The 21,514-nt window shown below is 33.1% G+C and overlaps 2 protein-coding genes and 1 long non-coding RNA gene across 3 annotated transcripts; 2 read left to right on the forward strand and 1 right to left on the reverse strand.

The window, feature by feature from the left end:
- The first annotated feature begins 533 nt into the window (after positions 1-533).
- Positions 534-5,924, forward strand: LOC105952304 (alpha/beta-Hydrolases superfamily protein). Its single transcript, XM_012975839.2, has 10 exons — positions 534-1,164; positions 1,388-1,455; positions 1,804-1,874; positions 1,993-2,205; positions 2,747-2,910; positions 3,002-3,057; positions 3,145-3,197; positions 3,297-3,417; positions 5,482-5,579; positions 5,755-5,924. Exons 1-10 carry the CDS (start codon positions 818-820, stop codon positions 5,824-5,826), a joined length of 1,263 nt encoding a protein of 420 aa, XP_012831293.2. The 5' UTR covers positions 534-817; the 3' UTR covers positions 5,827-5,924.
- A 6,059-nt stretch (positions 5,925-11,983) lies between these two features.
- On the reverse strand, positions 11,984-13,093 carry LOC148767724 (uncharacterized). Its single transcript, XR_016033874.1, has 2 exons — positions 12,614-13,093; positions 11,984-12,425 (listed from the first exon to the last, which is right to left on the reverse strand). It is a non-coding gene; the product is annotated as an uncharacterized LOC148767724 (long non-coding RNA).
- Positions 13,094-13,897: 804 nt separating this feature from the next.
- LOC105952247 (protein YIP4a) lies at positions 13,898-18,116 on the forward strand. Its single transcript, XM_088824072.1, has 3 exons — positions 13,898-14,604; positions 17,399-17,473; positions 17,594-18,116. The coding sequence occupies exons 1-3, from the start codon at positions 14,098-14,100 to the stop codon at positions 17,852-17,854; spliced, it is 843 nt and encodes a 280-aa protein (XP_088680198.1). The 5' UTR covers positions 13,898-14,097; the 3' UTR covers positions 17,855-18,116.
- The last annotated feature ends 3,398 nt before the right edge of the window (positions 18,117-21,514 follow it).

Raw genomic sequence — 21,514 nt, forward strand, 5'->3', positions numbered from 1 at the left:
AACGAGTACAAACTAGAGCACATTTCACGGAATCTAGATGATTATGTTGAATTTGGCACCATAAGGGTGGAGGTGTAAGAAAAAATCATAGTTGAAGGGGTAGATGTAATTATCCAAACAAGAGAGTTTTTTTTGTAATTTGACCATACCTCAGGGGGTGTTTGTAATTTACCCTTTATAATATGCTCTGTTTTATTTCCATCTTGTTCATATTAAAATCCCATTCAAGTTTCATGTCTATATTAACTAACTATGAGATTTACCTTGTATTTTCGATTTAACAAGATGCAATGCGTGTTGTTAAAACCTTTTTCTTTTCCTGTAGTGTGAAATTACAAGTCACATGAGTGGCACGTGCAATTTCCATCCAATTTAACTGAAAAATTAAAATGGACCATCATTATGAACTACTATTATAACTGAAAATGTTTAGGAACAATATCGAAAAAGTTGATAAAGTATGAGGATATAATTTTTCCATTAACAATTATATGAAAACCGATACATAAAACAAATTATATAAAACCAATGCCTAAAACTTAAAAGTCACGTGTAAAATTGAAATAGGCACGTTTGGAAATACATCTCGAGTCACAAAAAAGTATTTGAAAGATCTTCCCCAAATCTGAAAAAACGGTCAGAAAAAATCGAGCTCAAAAATTCCGTTTTCCACCTCAGTTATCAATCGGCAGTAACAGCAAACATGTTCTGTAAAAATCTGTAAAATCTCCATCTCTACCTGTACCGCACTGTTCTCTCTCTCTCTCTCCAAACTTTTCCTTTTCAAGATTCTCTCTCTTAAATTCGTAAAACTTCCATGATCACCATCACAAAGATCCCTTACCAACCCACTGTCCCAAACCCAAAACCCACTCCGAATTCTCAATTTTCCGGCGCGGCGGTGAATCTCAGCTTCCGAATCGCGAAGAGATCAAGATACACTAGGGTTTGTAGACTCTGGTGGGCGGGCGAGCGTGGGGAAATGGAATTTGTTAGAAATTTGAGCAGGGGCTGCTTCAAGGGGCGCAGCTCGAACAAGGAAAGGAAGGTGGAAATTGAATTCACCAACGGCGGCGAAGATGTCTTCGATGCGGCGGCGGCGGCGGCCGAGGCCAGGGTGAAACCCGACCACCTCGTTATCATGGTTAACGGCATAATTGGGAGGTACAGATATTTTTTTGTGGGTCTTCTTAAATTACTGTATTCAAATTGAGATTTCTGCTTACGGATTTGTTCATTAGGAATTTGCAATATAATATGTGTGTGTGTGTGTGTGTGTGTGTGTGTGTGTGTGTGTGTGTGTGTGTGTGTGTGTGTGTGTGTGTGTGTGTGTGTGTGTGTGTGTGTGTGTGAATTGCCATTTTTGCTTAACATTTGCTGAATCCAGTGCTGCAGATTGGAGATATGCTGCTGAGCAGTTTGTGAAGAACCTTCCGGATAAAGTCGTTGTTCACCGTAAGTTATTTTCTTGGCTTGCTCTCTAAAATTATGGTAAATGTATTACAGTAGAACCTCGATCAATTAATACTCGATAAATTAATAACCTCGCTTAAATAATAGTTTCTTCTGGTCCCGACTCGGTAAAAACCTACTAAATTATTAGTTCGGTAATTTAATATTTCGCTAAATTAATAGAATTTCGCTAGCCCGACGGTATTAATTTATAGAGGTTTAACTGTATTACATTTAGAGAATTCCGTATTTTTGTTAAGTTCTCGATGCTTGTGTATTATTAATTGCTTGTCGAAAAATAAGAATGCTAAACTTTAAAGACTTTATGTTGAACATGTGATTGTGAAATAGGTAGCGAGTGCAATCCATCAAGGTTGACTTTCGACGGTGTTGATAGAATGGGCGAAAGGCTAGCTGAAGAGGTACTTTGGTAATACCATATTTACCCTCCCTTCTCACTGTACGAAAAAAATTCCGTAAATCGAATCATTTTTTTGCGAGCGAACAATACAATTCTCAAATTATGCATACATAGTGCAGGTATTGGATGTTATCATGCGTTGGCATGGAGTGGATAAAATCTCGTTTGTGGCTCACTCGTTAGGCGGACTTGTTGCACGATATGCCATTGGAAGGTTGTATAAATTTTCCGATAAAACGGAACAGTTTTGTGAAGAAAGTATCGGTGGACTTGAACCGATGAATTTTGTAACGTTTGCAACTCCGCATTTGGGTTCACGAGGGCATAAACAGGTGATTTTTTTTTATTATGTCATTCAGTCGTGTATTCGTTGTGTCATCTATGGGTGGAAATCGGACTGTTCAAATCGGAACTAACATTTATATAAAAAAAAAACCATTTTTTAAAAAAAATCTGAAGTGAAGAGTTAATTAAATTATGTTTCAAAAAGAAATTCGAAATCGGGATTTCGGAAATTGGAATGGGAAACTGGTTACCAAATCAGAAAGTTATGAATTAGAATCGGCGGAATTCGAAAAATTCCATTTTTTTATGTAACCTAAAATATAAAATACATAATAATTTTGATATTAGTGTACTTTTTTGGAAAAAAAATGGAAGTTTCGGAAATTAAAATCGGAAATTGGAATTCATTATATTCCAATTCCAATCCAGAAAATTCGAAAAAAAATCGTAAATTGGAATTTTCCGGATTCGAAATGAGAAACAGTGTTCCAAAATCGGGAAATTTTGAATCAGAATTTAGCGGAAATTTGAAAATTCCTTTCCAATTTCCACACATAGAATCTCATCTGTCATCTTTTGAATCTTCAGCTCCCACTCCTATGTGGCCTTCCTTTTCTGGAAAAAAGTGCGTCACAAACTGCGCACTGGATTGCCGGAAAATCGGGAAAGCATCTTTTCCTCAACGACAATGATGATGGGAAACCACCGCTCTTGCTGCGGATGGTTAATGACTCCGATGACCTACATTTCATGTTAGTATTTTACTTAATTAATAATTTTAACCAAAAAAATAAAAAGATGGTGTTGTCAACTATTTGTTTATTTGTACGAACATGCATGCAGATCAGCATTACGTTCATTTAAGCGGCGTGTGGCGTATGCCAATGCAAATTACGATCGTATCCTTTTTAAAGAGTTTTTATGATGATACACCTTTTTTTATTGTAATAAACTATGATGTTTTGCCTTTAACGCGGTACCCGAAGATGTGGTGGGGTGGAGAACTTCATCGATTCGCCGACAGAATGAACTACCAAAGGTATTTTATGTATTTTTTTTAAAAAATTTTTTTAACTTGTTGTCTTATAATTATTTATTAAATACAAAAGTCCACTAGATCATTATTTTTTTTCTACAGGAAAATCTCCTTGTGAGTGATAGTAAGTATCCTCATATTGTACATATCGAACGCGGAGCAATTGAAGATGGAATTAGTAAAGCATCCTCTGCTATTGGAACGCAATTTATCGACTTGGAAGGTTAGTCAGATACTCTTTTGTTTTTCTAATGACAAATTTATTTATTTTATTTGCTGATGGTTTCTCATGTGTTGTGCTGGCGAAAATCGCGATTCTCGTATTATTGTGGTGGTTCTTGTTTTTGTCCTTTTTTCTGCTGCAAAGAGGTTGGAGCTAAATCCTGAATATGCAAAATTTGAAACAAAGTAGTGCTATTTCAACTGAATCTTTGCTGTAGAAATGAAGTATTTTAATGTTATAGATTTCGACTGGGTTGTGAAAGTGACATGTTATAGCAATTAGATTAGTGATTAGGCAATATAACCTGTGGGTAAATTACGGCCACCCCATGAGGTAAGGTCAAATTACAAAAAAACCCCTCATGTTTGGGTAATTACAACTACTCCTCAACTATGAATCTTCTTACATCTCCACCCTTGCGGTGTCAAATTTAGTGGAATCTTTTAAATTATGTGGAATATTCTCCAGTTTGTACCCGTTTTACTCGAGCTCCACATTTTAGCTCAGATGATCATAAGATATGTGTCTTGACCTGTAAATATTAGATTGTAGTGCATCATCAACTGTAGTTTTGCACAAAACGAGTACAAACTAAAAACTAGAGAACATTTTAGGGAATCTAAAGATTATGTTGAATTTGACATCATAAGGGTGGACTTGTAAGAATATTAGTAGTTGAGGGAGTGGTTGTAACTTGTAATTACCTAAATGAGGGTTTTTTCGTAATTTGACCTTACCTCAAGAGGGTGGCCGTAATTTACCCTATAACCTATTATACTAGGAAAGGAAGGAATCTTCACGAAGTGCCTAAGTTAGGATAATGATAACTCTGTGCACCAACTCCTTTGTTCCAAGCATAGACTAATTAATTTTTTTAAGGCCTTGTTTGGATGGGGAGTGATGTGCTAGTTGGGTTTAACCATTACATATCTTCTTCAGTCACCGAGTCTCCGAATAATCTCAATCGAGAATCAATTTTGAGTTTAGCAAAATTATTACTCAATTTACGAGTCTTTTATTTCAAGATACTCTGATTTTAAGCCTTCGTGAAGATGATGCGAATGAAAATAATTTTAGAGCCAAGGTCGATGTAGGACCTCATGTTCTACCATTTATTTAAAATTGATTTTAGAATGTATGGTAGCCATCTCGGGTTCTATATGTGGTATCAGAGTAAATTCCACGAGTTCGATTCCCAGTGAAAGCAAATTGTTGAGGGCGAGATTGTTACTTGAGTTTGGCAGCAATTGCCGATGTTGCAGAGGCCCGATGTGCAACTTGGCGCGCTGCTGGCCACACGCCAATTTGACCAATAGCATCTATCCCTAGGCCTCGTTTGGTTAGGGAGATTACCCATAATTAACTAAATAATTGAACCTTGTTTGATGTTTGGTAAACCCAATAACTTCTTCGATCGACCCAAAAATATTATGTTATCATGTTTTATCTTGCCCTTTTTAGGGAGTTTGTTTGTTTGACGTCCGGGGATCCGGTAAAATAATTTGGTTTTCATGAGATTATTTAATTTAATCTAATCTTGGCTAATCCTCTCTTAGCAGCCAAACGAGGCCCTAATGAATAATGTCATCAACATATACTCTACATACCGCTATCTTCCCACCAACTTGAGTACCTTAGGCTCTGTTTGGTTTAAGGAAAATAGTAAGTAAAAAAGGAAAAATATAAAGTAAATTGTTTTTCATGTAAAATATTATTTAAAGTATTTTGTAGGAAAATTGGAAAAAATATTGAACTAAAATAGGGGAAATGGGTTTCTTTTCATTTGCTTTTGCATTTTCATTTTCCTCGTTTCAAATTACACGAAACGAACAGAGCCTCGCGCACATTGTGTGAAAAACAATATATTTTCTTGAGTACGAATGAGCCTTGTATCTTTCTAAGGGGATCTATTTGAACATCGATTTTTAGGTGCAACATAATAGGCTCTGTTTCTTTCGTTTACTATTGTTATTATTTATTTATTTTGTTATTTTTCTTTTGAAAATGTATTTACATAAAAAGAAAGTCCAATCTTCATAGTAGTTCAATATTTTTTGCGTGTAGAGGAGATGATTAGAGGTCTTAATCAAGTATGTTGGGAACGAGTTGATGTTAGCTTTCATAAAAGCAGACAGCGATACGTTGCACACAACACCATTCAGGTAAGCCCCTCACTTCGAATTCTAACTTTCCTCGAAATTAATTATCTTAATATTTAATAGGTCGTTTTATTAATTTTTTATTTTTTTCTCTTAATTATTTATAAACTGGATATTGTAGTAACTTATGTCATTGTGTATTTAAGTATTATAAGACGATCTTTTTCCATTTCTTCAGGTAAAGAGCTACTGGTTAAATTCTGATGGTGCTGATGTTGTTCAACATATGATAGATAATTTCCTTCTGTAGCTGCATGTATTTGTATATATACATATGAAGTAAGTAGTCTTTGTCCAGTTTGTAATTTAACAAGTCGGATTATATTATATTTATTTATCCTTTGTGTACATTGTCTCGATTTTGATTAATTTGCGCTGTCGATATTGTTTACATTAAAAAATTAAAAGAACTGCGAAATTATCTGAACCTTTTGCTGCGTGTGCTTGTTGGGAAGAAACGTTATATTGGTTTCATGTCTTGTAGGCTTTGTTTGGTTCATTCGAAAACAACGTATAAAAAGATGAAAATATTAGGTAACATGATTGATCCTAATAAAATTCGGACAGTGCGCCTTTTCTCGTGGGCCCCACAATTCATTTGCAGAAGCACTAATTGCAACCAACACAATTTTGCCACATGGCACATCACATTCGAGTCTAATTAGTATACTAATCGGAATTCTAACGCTCCCCGATCACTACCATAAGATGCACTTCCTCCGCATGATTTACGGCACACATAAAATTCGTTTTCTGCAATCTCACAAGGGAGGACCAAAAAGTCCTAATTGCCCTCGAAATCATGCGCTACGATGACATCATCATCCTCGATTGCTGCGAAAACATGAACAATGGTAAGAGCTACACCTATTTCTCCAGCATTTCCATAATGTTGCTAAATAATGAATCAAATGTACCATATCCACCTTACCATTAGTGGACTCACTTGTACCGTTGCCTAGACAAGACTTGTACTACGCGTACGTTATCCCGTGCCCTAGTATGGACCCGTTTGTGCATCACATGTCGGGTATGGGTTATTTAGTTTCTTGGGACATTGTCGAGTGGCTTATGGAATCGGATATTCCGAAGAAGCATCTAGATAGGGGAATTGATTATACTAATACTAGCTATCTATACTTGTTTTTTTTTATCATTATAAGGTATTTAATTCTTTCTTGCAGTGTGGTTGTACCAACACATCAAGCTTATCTGATTCTTGATTCTGTAATATGACCTACTTACTCTCATTAGAAAATATAATGCATGCCATGAAACAAATTGATGTGTAAGAAACAAAATCCCTGCTAGGCATTTCCTCGAACAGCTTCAAAGCATTTCAAAGTCGCTACATTGCAGAAGTAAAACGTCAGATTCAAAGCCCGTTTGTAATGCCCACCACACGCAAAATGAATCATTGTTGCAAAAACAAGAAAACACGCTTTTATCCAATCAACTTAAAAAACACAGACGAATGGCTGGTCCAGTGAGCCACCGAATTTACATGGGCCTTAGAGCAACTCCAATGGAGGCACTAAATGAGGTATCAAACTAAAAAACTACCACTTTGATGCTTTAAAATTAAAAAATTATTCTCTAATGGAGGCATTAAGAGCAACTCCAATGGGGAGATATCAAAATGGAGCATTAAATATTCATTTGATACTTGATATAATACTTTGATACTTCTGGAAAAAAAATTCACTCCAACCACGAGCATCAAATAGATTATCAAATTTTAAATATATGAATAATTATTTTTTTAAATACCACGTGTCAAATTGTGATAGGTTAATGGAATGGTTATATTTTTGATACCTCATTTTCCAGGGAGTATTTTTGCACCTCGGGGTAGTTGAGTATCAAAATAATTCTCCATTTAATGCCTCCATTGGAGAAGATTTTTTTAATTTTAGAGCATCAAAGTGGTAGTTTTTTAGTTTGATACCTCATTTAGTGCCTCCATTGGAGTTGCTCTAAATAGAGAATTATTTTGATACTCAACTACCCCGAGGTGCAAAAATACTCCCCGGAAAACGAGGTATCAAAAATATAACCACTCCATTAACCTATCACAATTTGACACATGGCATTTAAAAAAATAATTATTTATATATTTAAAATTTGATAATCTATTTGATACTCGTGGTTGGAGTGAATTTTTTTTCAAGAAGAGGATCGTTCTCGGCTAGCTTCGGCTGGTTGGGGTGGTCGTGCAGCTGTCTGACAGACTAATCAAAATCTTTTTTGCTCCTTTTCCCCTGTTTTTGCAATTTCTTTTATATTGCTGTTTAGCCACAAATTTTCCAGCAATTTCAATTATTTGCCCAGTAAACCATAATAATTATAATAATAGCAATCTCTTTTATATTGCTGTTTAGCCACAAATTTTCCAGCAATTTCAATTATTTGCCCAGTAAACCATAATAATTATAATAATAATAATAATAATAATAATAATAATAATAATAATAATAATAATAATAATAATAATAATAATAATAATAATAATAATAATAATAATAATAATAATAATAATATCTGCAATCATGGTTTTATTTTGTTTTTTTATATTTTATTTCAATAAGACGGTATATTTTATTCTTTAAATAAATTAAATTTCGAATCATAAATATAAGATTAAATGTAGTGTAAAATAGCCTTGAATTGTAAAAAATCGAATTTCTCTTAAACTCAAATCGAAAAGTAGAAAAATCTAAATGATAATAATAATAATATTAATTAAAATAATATTAATATCTGCCATCATGGTTTTATTTTGTTTTATTATAGTTTATTTCAATAAAACGGTATATTTTATTTTTTAAATAAATTAAATTTCGAATCATAAAATAAAAAAGATTAAATGTAGTGTAAAATAGCCATGAATTGTAAAAACCGAAAAGTAGAAAAATCAAAATGATGATAATAATAATAATAATAATAATAATAATAATAATAATAATAATAATAATAATAATAATAATAATAATAATAATAATAATAATAATAATAATAATAATAATAATAATAATAATAATAATAATAATAATAATAATAATAATAATAATAATAATAATGTTGTGCTATTATTAAGTTATTAAGTATATTTTTATTTTTTAACTATACTTTGTAATATAATAACACGTAATGTTAATATAATTAATAGAATATTTACAATAAAATTACTATTTTAAATTAAAAGGATCGAATTAGAGAAAAAAAAACCGAGAAAACTAAAGTAAAATAAAAAAAATTAATAATAAAATGAAAATAAATAAAGAAAAAAGAACGAAACAAAAAAGAAAGAATTAAAATAAATTAAGAAAACATACAAAGAAACAAAAGAAAAAAAGAAAAAAGAAAATACCAATGTAGAAAAAAGAAGGAAAAAAAAAAAACAAAAGTTGGCAGACGTGAAATTCACGCGGGGAGTAGGCGAGTGAGAGCCCAGGACTTATCACTTAGCTCAATTGACCACCCAGCCACCCTAGCCCCCCAACCCTATCCCCAACTTACTAAACACCTCAGTACTCCCCTCATCCCACCCCTCCCCCACTTCATAGGAGATGCCCTAAGACCATCTCCGATGGAGATGGGGGTGGATAGGGGTGGGGAGACAAAACCACCTCCAATGGAGGTAGGTAATGGGTGGATGGGTGTGGGTTGGGTATGGGTGGGGAGAAGGGAGGAGAGAGTTTGCCTTGAGCTGTCCCTTCCAACTCACTTGCTGGAAGGGAGCGTGTAATTAACTCTCTTCCTTTTTTTTTTTTTTTTTCCTTTTTCTTTGTTGTACGTTGTTTGTTTTTTTTTTTTTCCTTTTCTTCTCTCTTTTACATGTAATTTATTTTTCTTTGTCTTTTGTGTTTATTTTTTATATTAAATCATTATTTTATTTTATTTCATTTATTTAATTACATAATTTAATATCACATAATTTCAATAAAATCAACACTTGTAAATGAAGACTTTTAATATTTTTAAATTTCTTTTCTTTTATTTCTTTATTTCCTTTTAAATTATATATTTATTCGTAATTTTATTATTATTTTATTTTGTTTCTTTATTTGATTTTATTTTTTTTCTTTATTTAGTTTTATTTGATTTATTTTTTTAATATATTTCCTTTATAATTGTAAAAATTAGAAAAAGCAACAAATACGATTATTTTACTTTTCATTATAAATTTGAAATAACAACATAATTTTAATAAAACCAGACACTTAATTCGTAAATAAAAACTTAAGTAAAATTATTACATATTTCCATTGTGTCTTGCCTACACATGAGCTATTAAATCACTTTTTTTTTTAATTATTGAATTAGTTGAAGATTATTTCTTTACTTTTATTTGAATATTGTATTATTATAATTAAATTATTATTATTATTACTATTATTATTATTATTTATTATCATTATTTTTATTATTAATTATTATTAGTACTAATTACTATTAATTATTAGTTATTAATATTAATATTATTAATAATAATAATATTATTATTATTGTAATTATTGTTATTGTGGTTGTTATTATTATTTTATTATTATTATAGTGGTGAGAGTGGGGATTGGAAAGAGAGTAATAAAAGATCGAACGATTGGAAACGACGTGGGGGAGGAAAAAAAACCCCTCTCCATTGGAGATGCTCTAAGAGAATATGCAATATCCTATAGTTTGAAAAATATAGCAAAAATAATTATAACCCCTCTTCTTGTCCGCCTCTTTCTATATTTCGTCTCGTTTCTCACTTCCACTTCCAAATTATTCTATCTTCTCTCTTCTCCATCACATCATATCCTAGATTTTCATCTTGGTCGCCGCCCTCCTTCCTGATTTTATCTCACCGCCGTCGATCTCCTTACAAATTTACACCATTGTCGTCGTCTTTCTGGACGAAAATCTCTAGAAAGTCGAGTAAAGAGAGAAGTTTTTAGCTTCTTGGAAGGACTTGGAGGACATTAGCAATTCGAGCTATATTAGCGTACAAAGTGACTGTATATGACTATAGTCATATATTCATATATAGATATTGACGCTAATTATTGTTGTTTATTGGAAAATATATACTTGTGATTGTATTTGATCTTATTGTAGGCTACAAATTAGTTATAATATATTTCTTTTGTTCACAATCGACGATATTCGATCTTTTTAAATTATATTGGATTGGATATAATTGATTGTACTACATTATATAATGATGAATATCTTTTTAAGTTGAAAATGTAAGAAACAGTAATATAAAGAAATAACATGACTACCATTAACTATAGTGAGAACCCCCTCTAGCATTTTTTTAATAAAGATGGGTCCAGCCTCATTTCCTATATTAGCAAGGTTGTAAAAATCGGTAATCGGGTCCGAGTTGGTCAGGCACCGACTCACGATTAATCGGCGCGGCGGTGATTAATCGGTGATAAATCGAAAATAAATTGGTTTTTAAAATTTAATATAATATATTTCTAAATATTATTTATAAATACTCCAAACATATATAAAAAGATATTGAAACATAGTTATATCTCCATCATGTATATATCCTAATAACATAATAAAAGTTTAATAATCATAAGATCATAATACATAAATATCCTTATAAAATATAAATAAAAAAACAATTTTGTTGAATTTACATTTATTCTTGAACATTCGTGGCATACATCATTAGTTCTTTAACAATAACAATTAACATAAACAAAATAAGGCATAAACTCATATTTTCTTTTATTAAAATCCAACTTTTATTTTGAATTATAAAAAAAAACAAAAAAAACAAAGAAAAACCGATTTTTAACCGATTTTTACCGATTTTTGACCGATTTTTTCCACCGAGTTTGACCCGCCTTAAAGGTTTGACCGCCTCAGACCGCCTCGGACCGACTCAGACCGCCTCACAGGCAAAAAACCGATTTTTCGAACCTTTACACTAAAATCGTAAAGGTTTTGGACCGCCTCCGCCTCGGAGACCGATTAATTGGCCGCCTCGGCTGATTTTTAGAACACTGTTTATTAGTGATAAGTCCAACTCTTTTTAATTCTCAAATTTACCCTTCCTTACTATTCACTCTCCACTACTTTAATATTTATTTCATTTTTTTTTAATTATAATTTTCGTTTATTTCATTTTTTTTAATTATAATTTTCGTTTATTTCATTTTTTTTAATTAAAAATATTTTTTTTTCAATTTTATTATTTTTATTTTCCAGTTTTTTGTTTTCATATCGTTATAAAATTCCAAAAACAGCTATAAAATTTTCGGAATCAACTATTTCCGAAATCAACTATTTTCAAAATCAACTATTTCTGAAATCAACTATTTTCGAAATTGACTATTTCCAGAATCAACTATAGATTACTGAAAACAACTATTTATTTGTTCGTTTATTTCTCGAACCAACAATCACAAAAAATAGTTATTTTTAATAACAGGTTTACTAAAATTATATCAACTACAAATTAACGAAAATCAACATAACAAATTGAAATCAACTAAAAATTTATCAAATCAACTTTAAAATTATCTAAACCAACTATAAAAATCGAAAACAACTATAATTTATCTAAATCAACTATGAATTAAAAAATCTCAATTTAAGAGATTAAACAACTATAGTTCAATCCAGATGCTGGACATTACTGTCGCATATTCATCGAAAAAGGGCTACATCTCCACCGACAATGTGTTGAATCCGAAGGCTGTGAGGGTGATTTGTTCCATCACCACCGTCTCAACCACTCCCCAACTTCTACATGCCAATGACTCTCAGGTGAAGAAGGGACGCAAACCCCTTGCGTTAACCGTCAATTACCACTATGCTACATTAGATCGCCGATGTGGATACCTAAAGTGGTTTCAGAGAAAATTAGTAAAAACAATCAACTACACTCTACAATATATCGAAAATCAACTACAAACCACATTTTTTTCGAAAATTATAAATACAGATCTTAACCAAATCTGAAAATTCGATCTAAAATTGGCAAAGATAGTATGAATTAACTGCTTTGCTCCGATGAGTTTTTTTATTACCGGTTTCATCCTCGGGCTGAATGAATCGACAAGAGCCGCGACTCGAGACAATCGAAGAGCGATTGTTGCCTACTGAATGACGGCTTCTGGTATTTGGCGATACTCAAAAAGAGTAAAGAATTAACGAGGGCACCGTTGGGCGGTGACGACGACGGTGGATGGAGAGCAGCGACGACGGCGGTGGACGGAGTGCAGCGACGACGACGGTTGACAGAGGGTGGCGGTGGGAAGATGAGATCTGCTTTGGGGTTGAATAGAAACGAGAGAGAGAGGTGGTGGCTGGAGAGAAAAAAAAAATGAAGAAGAGAAATAGGGTTTGGTGATTTTAAATAATAACTAAGGGTAATATAGACATACCACTTAAAATCTGAATATATGTTAACTTAAAATATAAAATAAGGGGGTTCTCACTAATATGTAAAATGGAGTTATATCCATCCTAATATAATCAAATGTATTGGGGGGTTTTCACTAATTATCCCTATAAAGAAATAACATGACTACCATTGACTATAGTCATATTCTATTCGACGTAGTAAACTTATCGAGAAAAAATCATTTTTTTAAATTAATATATTAAAAAACAAAAAAAATATATTAAAAACAAATCTGAAAACACTAATCCAGTCCAAATAATAATAAATATTTATTTCTTATTGATTTGAGAGGCATATTGCTAATTACCCTTTTTCATATTGTTTGCAAAAACTTCATTTTTTTATTTTTAATAATTTTTTAAACTCTATTGATAAGTAATATTACAAATTTTAAATCAACTAATTTTGGAGATGGCAAACAAGACCTTACTAGTTACTACAGAATACAGATCTATTATGTCTTATTTACTTCATTTCGAAGAAAAAAGAAAAGGGTAATTTACAGCCAGACCCCTAAGGTAATGTTAAATTATAAAAAAACCCTCATGTTTTGGTAATTACAACCACCTATTAACTATGAATCTTTTTACACGTCTACCCTACAGTATCAAATTTAGTAGAATATTCTCCAATTTGTACCTGTTTTACCTGATCCGAGTTTCACATTTTGAAACAAGGTAATCAAAAGATCAGTTTTTTGGTTTGTACATATCAGATTGTGATGCATCTGAAACTGCATTTTTTCCACAAAATGAGTACAATCTAAAGAACATTCCACGAAATCTAGAAGATTCTGTTGAATTTGATACCGTAGAGGTGGACCATCGTAAGATTCATAATTGAGGGGTGGTTGAAATTACCCAAACATGAGGGACTGATTCATAATTTGACCTTACCTCGGATGTTACCAAAAGATTTTTTTTTTTACGAAGAATCGTGAAACCCCCCTCTCTATCTCTGACCATATTGCCCTTCACACACTGTCACTTCGATTCTCCACCGACGACCTCTCCAAACCCCCCACTAATCTACGCCGTCGACGCCGCGGCGGCGTAACCTCAATACCCCCAATCAGATCCCCAATTAAGCTCAAAACGACACCGTACAATGTCTTACAGCGACACGATCCCGTTGCACCCGAGCTCCCAATCTGACATTGACGAGATCGAGAACCTCATCCATATCCAGCAATCCTCCGTCCTCCCTGCTCGCCCACCTTCACCTCCACGCGCCTCCATCCCCGTGTCATCCACTCCCTCCTTCATCCCTTCCAATCTCCCCCCTCCCGCCCCTCCCAAACCCACCCCCGCCCCCTCCACCACGTTCACCGTTCCATCTGTTGCAGCTCCGAACCCCCGACCATCCACCACCGGCGGCGGCGGCGGTGCCGCGGCATCCGGGTTCGGGTCGGGCCCGAACACTCTGACGGAGCCTGTTTGGGATACAATTAAGAGGGATTTGTCGAGGATCGTAAGCAATTTGAAGCTGGTTGTGTTTCCGAATCCGTTTAGGGAAGATCCGGGGAAAGCATTGAGGGATTGGGATCTTTGGGGCCCGTTTTTCTTCATCGTTTTCCTTGGCCTAACTCTTTCATGGTCTGCTTCCGTTAAGAAGGTGCGTTTGCTGCAAATTTCGTTACACTTCGACTTTCGGTTTGCACTCGATGATCATTTATGCATTGTGATAGCCTGTGAAGTTTTCTCTTAGATGTACCGAAAGAATTTTACGCACACAAAACTTCGAACCGTGAGCTTTTAAACCACTAAGAGAAGTTGGGGTAGATCGAGCACGAGGTAAATGAAAAGCGTAGAAAACGTTTAATCGTAGAGCTGAAATCATTTAGCAGAGTAATAACTCATTTACCGATAATGAGAAATGAAGGTATCTATAGTCGAAAATTAATGATCCATTGGTTTGTCCATGTAGATTGTTCGATACCTAAGTAGGAAATAATTCAAGAATATCACTCAAAAGAAATGCTTAGGCAATGTTTGGAACCGTTTTGAATCTTATTTTGATTTCATTTTGAGGAAATATGTTTTGGGGGAATAATTTGAGAATGAAAGTAATGTTTGTTTGTATTTTGGAAGGAAACAAAATACACTGTAGAAGTCAAATCATGTTTAAAGGTGTTAGAAAAAAATATTTTTGAAGAAGAAAATTGAAAGGTGAAGTGATGTTTATTTGTTTTTTAGTGAAGACATTTTTTACTGTAGCAGTCACATCATGTCTGGAGGAGAGAGAAACTTTTGAAATTGTTTTGAGAAAATGATTTGAAAAGTGTAATAAATCCCATTTTGTTTTGGGGAAACAGTGAGAACAAAATAAAAACGGTTCCAAACATTGCTTTACACTTCTAGTAATAAATATGAAGTCCAAAACCCTTGCGCGTAGTGAACCTCTTTTTTCGTAATTTTTTATCCGAATATTCTAATCACTACTTAGTGATCATTGTGTCATTATCTTGGCCCTGAGACCATATGCCATAATTAGGTTTGAATTTGAACCCACAAAACATTTATCATGTATAGTCGTGAGTGAGAGTTCCGTAACGACATTTAAATGTTCAGAGAAAAAAGGATTACTTTAGATTGGCAATTGGTTTTGATTTTGTGTGTGTACATGGAAAATTGTCCCGTAATAATGTTGGAGTGGGTTGATATTATATTACTCGTATCTGCAGAGCAGATTTTATTGGCAAAATAGAATAAAATCAGAAGAAAAATAAGATTGCATCTTACTTGTAGCTTGATCCTAGAAAAATTGTAGAAATCGAAGATTTTCGTCGTTGTTCATCAACCTTTATCGTTTGATCAGAGACTGATGACCGGATCAAAATAAGTTTCATTGTAAGGTAAATCCATGTCGTCCAAGACTTGATTAGCATATCTACATACGTAATACGGCATACAATCTTACTGATTGTGAATACTAATGGTTGTCTGATTTGGAAAAAAAACCATGATGGTCGTTTAATAATCGAGTCATGTGGTAGACTTGTAATTTAGTGGATTTGTCATCTTTATTAGGGTCTGGGATAGAGCAGATGAAATCATAGTATATATATGTATATATATATATATATATATATATATATATATATATATATATATATATATATATATATATATATATATTCCCGTTGGAATTTATTAACAGAAAACAGATGTTGATAATGCTTTTATGCAAACTGCAAACCAAAAGGAAATATTACTAAAAACGGTAATTCTGAAGTTATATTCCCGTTGGATGCAAAAACCTCTCGTATATCTCTATTTACTGCACTTCATACAAAGTATTTAGGGTTTTGGTGAGGTAATGCTTTACTAGCTGAGGTTATTAACTTGAAAACTCGTTAAATAAATCAATATGAATATAGTTCCTTTACTTCTTTTCTTTCTATAGTATCTTCTATGGTTATTGCATATTGCATCCTGCATAATTCTCGGCCAGTTATAAGATTTACTGTTACAGTTTCCTTAATTTTCTTAAAATGAATTTGTTAGGGTAGTTATCCATCTATATGTACGCTGTTACGTTTGACTTGTCATTTTTTTCCTTGTGTAGTCAAGTTTTAAAATATGTCAACTTATATTTCAAAATTCTGTAACATTTTAAAAAAAAGTACTAGATACGAAAATTCTACAAGAACACCAGCCACCAAAGACATGTAAACGGCTCCCCTGCCGCCTGCCCTACACTCTAAGACTTTCAAAACACTACTCTATACGTAGACTTGACCACGGTTCGGTTCCGGTTTCTGTTCCGATTTTGAAGGAACCAACCGAACCGAAAATATCCGGTTCTTTACTGTTCGGTTCCAAACAAGTTCCGGTTCGGTTCCCGGTTAGAACCGGTAGAATCGGTCGGTTCTTAATAATAATTTTTTTATATATGTAACTTAAAAAATACTTTAAAAAACTTTAAAAAAAAAGACTTTTAAAAATAGTTAATCTTTTTTTAAAAGTGGAAAGAATATTTTAAAAACCTAATTTTTTTTTAATACTTAAAAAGAAATTTTGTTTAATTTGACCGTTGGAAATATATATATATATATATATATATATATATATATATATATATATATATATATATATATATATATATATATATATATATTAATTTCACCTAGGAAATTAATATTTTCTATTTTTTTTTAAACCGGTTCGAACGGTTAGAACCGCATCTCTAACCGTTGGTTCTCGGTTCCGAAAATGAGGATTCGGAACCGAACCGGTTTTTTCGGTTCCGGGCAAATCCGTTCCGGTACGGTTCTAAAACCGTTGACCCCGGTCCCCATTGTTTTTAAAATGTTATATTGGGCTAAGCCGTTTAAATATTCAACTTCAAAACCATTTCGCCTTACTAGCTAACACTCCTTTCTTTCACGGGTTGTATCCTCGTCCAGTCTGAAGTTTTTGCTGTAGCGTTTGCCCTTCTTGCAGCCGGTGCTATAATTCTAACCTTGAATGTTTTGCTCCTGGTACTTTCATCTCTCTCTCTCTCTCTCTCTCACACACTCACTCACACACACAAACACACAACTATACACACACGCATTTGCGTGCGCCGATGATTTTACAATTGTGCCGTGTCGTTACAGGGTGGGCACATAATTTTCTTCCAGAGCTTGTCTCTTCTTGGATACTGTCTGTTCCCACTGGACATAGGTGCATTGATTTGCATGATAAAAGACAATGTAATAATCAAATTAGTCGTTGTAGCCGTCACATTGGCATGGAGTTCGTGGGCTGCTTATCCATTCATGAGTACAGCTGTCAACCCTAGAAGGAAAGCTCTCGCACTCTATCCCGTTTTTCTCATGTACGTTTCTGTCGGTTTTCTCATCATCGCTATCAACTGATACATGAACAACACTAATCTGCTTTGTTGTTATATAGTAAAACACTTTACTCATTCATCAATTTTCTTCGTTTGTTTTTCTTTGAATGCGGATTATATTGATAGGATCGGTTACGGTGGAGATTTATTTGCATCTTTTTTTGGACTCTGATAAATCTGTTGAATGTTGCAATTTGGCACCGACTGGTGAGATGTTGACGTTTTTCGTCTTAGATTGTATTATCATAGTTTAGTAAATGTAAAAGCGTGTTTCGAGGATTTCATCTTCTTCTTGCATTTTTTTTTTTTAATTATACAGTTTAATGTTTATATATATCCTTGCATAAGAGTATTCATTAAATAGAACACTTTTAGGTTCTTTGAAAAAGAAAAAAAAAACAGTTAAAAGTACTAATTAAAGAATTACAGCACATTTAATTTTGACCTGAACTTGGGCATATATCTGTGGCGTTACTGATATTATTTCAGTCGTATGTAGGGTATTTATGTTATTTATTGAGATTATCAAAATATCTGAAATAATTATTAAAAGATAGAAATGAAATTTTACTTGGAAATAATTTAATAGAATTTAGGGTATATTACTCTCACCCCCGAAGTAAGGTCAAATTTGGGAGATTACAACCGCGCATCAATTACGAATCTTCTTACACGTCCACTCTTGCGGTGTCAAATTTAGTGGAATCTTTTAGATTATGTGGAATATTTCCAATTTATTCCCATTTTATTCCATTCGAGCTCTACATTTTGAAACAAGATGAGTCTCTTGGCTTGTAAATATCCGATTGTGGTGCATCAGAAATTGCATTTTTGCAACAAACAAGTGCAAACTATAGAACGTTCCACTAAATCTTGAAGATTCTGTCGAATTTAACACCATTTTTTTTTTATGGATAAAAATGCATTTAAACAAAGGAAAAATTACAAGAGTCAAAAAGTGGTGATCCCCCATCACAGAAACAACTAAAAGGAATGAGATCAAAGGGGATAGCACCAGCCCAATTAGAATTACAAGCCCAGCTTGCAAGATAATGGGCCGCAAAATTAGAGGAACGAGAAATAAAACGGAAACGCCATTTCGGCCAAAAAGCCCAGATATTTTTAATAAGAGAGATGGGGACTTCATCCTTCCATGAGCCAGAATCAGGATTGCCATTAATTTGGAGAATAGCATTCAGTGCATCGGATTCAAAGATTGCATGTTGACATTTGGCCGAGTTGAGGAGTTTGCATGCTTCAAGAATGGCCAGAGCTTCAGCTGTGGATGCATCCATGCAGAGGTGATGGCTTGAAGATGCAAAAATAATCGATCCATTCGAATTTCTTATAATGCAGCTAGAGGATGCATGGCCATCAACAAAGTAGATGATTGTAATTACCCAAAGATAAGAGATTTTCATATTTTAAGACCGTAATTTACAGTGGAATTTATGGAGAGATCTAATTCAAATACTTCAAAGGTAAGAAATAAAAGTGTTTAGTGACAGGTGGTGTTGGGGCAGGTGCAACAGAGTGGTCAATTTGTGAAGGAAAATTTATTTAGGTAGACAAAAACGTGTACGAAATAAGAGAGAGCTTTTAGGATTTGGTACAAAATTGTCAGAAGTCACAAGTTAATTAATTTTTATCTATTTTTCTTTTATCTGAGACACCAAACAGAGCCCAGGGTGGGGGCCTATTGCATGCTTGTCACGCTCACTTACTGAATGTCTGAAAATTTAAAAACACCCAAAAGCCTGTTTGGAACTAATTTCTTGAATCTTGGGCATAGCTAAAGCAGAAACTGCATTTAATGTATTTCTAGTGTTTAGATTCCCCCCTTTTTTTTTTTCTTTTTTTTAACAATCCCACAACTTTTAACTAATTAATATTGAATTTCACTAATGGTGGGTTGGTGTTAGCCTCGGAACCTCGACATATTAATACTCGATAAATTAATAATCTCGTTTAAAAAATATTTTTTCTCGGTCTCATTAGGGGACAACGTGCTAAATTAATAATTCGCAAAATTTATAAGATAATACACGTTCGAAATTTTTAAGAATTCCCATATAATATATAAATTAGTAATGTTTAAAAATAATTTTTAAATTATATAGTACAATACATATTTTATATATTTATGAAGGCTTAGTAAAATATAATTTAATTGTCGCTTGTTTCTCGTTGAAGTTCGCATCCCATCAATCTCGTTCTTCACTTTTCTTACATGGTTAGAATTTCTCGTATAGTTTTCTCGTAATTCAACATAAAAATTTTCAATATCATTGTTGTTTTAAGAGCCTTCGTTCGATTAACGAATTCTATAAGACATTGAACTAATGGTACAATGAAAAATATATACGTAAAAAAATAAATAATAAATCTATTTGTTGAAAATAATAATTTCATAAATTAATAAGTTATTAATTAATATATAAATTCATAATTATTAATTTATCGATAAGTTAATATTTCGTTAAATTAATAAAAGTCTGATGGTCACAACTGTATTAATTTATAAAAAGACTTAACTGTACTTGAATTTGGGTCAGTCATTGCTGAGAAATGGTGTCAAGTTATGATTGGGCCAAACAATGGTCGGTGATGGGTAAGCTTGGGGAATGCTAGTCGGGAAAACAATGAACGGTATATATGATTCCAATGCAAACGGTAATCGCAAAGTACTCAACGGCTAGCACAAGCATGGCCCCCCGGCAGACGACACGAGTAAGTATTGACAGTATTTTCGCCTTGGCATGGTTGTTGCTTGGCAAGCGGCACGAGTAAATCTCCGCAATAATTAGCGTTTGGCATTGGTGTTGCTCGGTGAACGGCACGAGTGATCATCGGCAGGATTCAGGGTAGGCATGGCATTACTTGGCAACGAATACGAACAATTGTGGGGTTGTATAACTTTCATAGTACTATTTCCTTGTTTGATAAACAAGGTTTTAACGAGGTTCCAATTTACACTATTAAATAAAGCTTTCTTTTCTTTGCCCAAAAAAAAAAAAACACAGTCAATTTTAATAAAGTTAAAGAAAAAATAGGCCCCTACTTAAATCTAATTATACATAGTGAACAGGTTTATGTAATTTTGCTATAAATTTAATTCAAAATATATAGTTTTATCTTTACAATACGAAAATAATTTTGAAAGTATAATCCAACGGCTCAATATTTTACATATGGAAAAAAAAAAATATTCGAGTGTGACTGATCGATATTGAATTGATGGGGTCTCAACACTCTAGGGCGTATGGCTAAGTTATATATTGGGGCCATATATTTTTAAGGCTCCACATGCTTGGAATCTCCATCTAATCTAATAATTTCTTTCTTTTTTCGTTTTTTTATTATTTTTTTTGTAATTGTTTTTATTGAGTAAAATCTACAAAGTACAAAAGAAAATAATATGCATGCCAGCAGAATTGGTGATTTTTTTTAGAATGGTTCAACGTGGTTGTCATATCTTATTATCGACACTAGTACAATAATTATCACAACTTATTAATGAACTTTATGCAGTATGTACCTCTGGCCTCTGTTGTTCCCCTGGTAAAAAATCGGATACTGAATTTAGCGAAATAGTCGAACAAACATTAACACCATGGAAATTTTCATTTGAAAACGCTCGACACCTTTCATTTTGAATGGTTGTCTATACACATTTACAGAA

This window comes from Erythranthe guttata, chromosome 10, assembly GCF_056151865.1.
Source record: "Erythranthe guttata isolate IM_541 chromosome 10, IM_541, whole genome shotgun sequence".
Classification (NCBI taxonomy): Eukaryota; Viridiplantae; Streptophyta; class Magnoliopsida; order Lamiales; family Phrymaceae; genus Erythranthe; species Erythranthe guttata.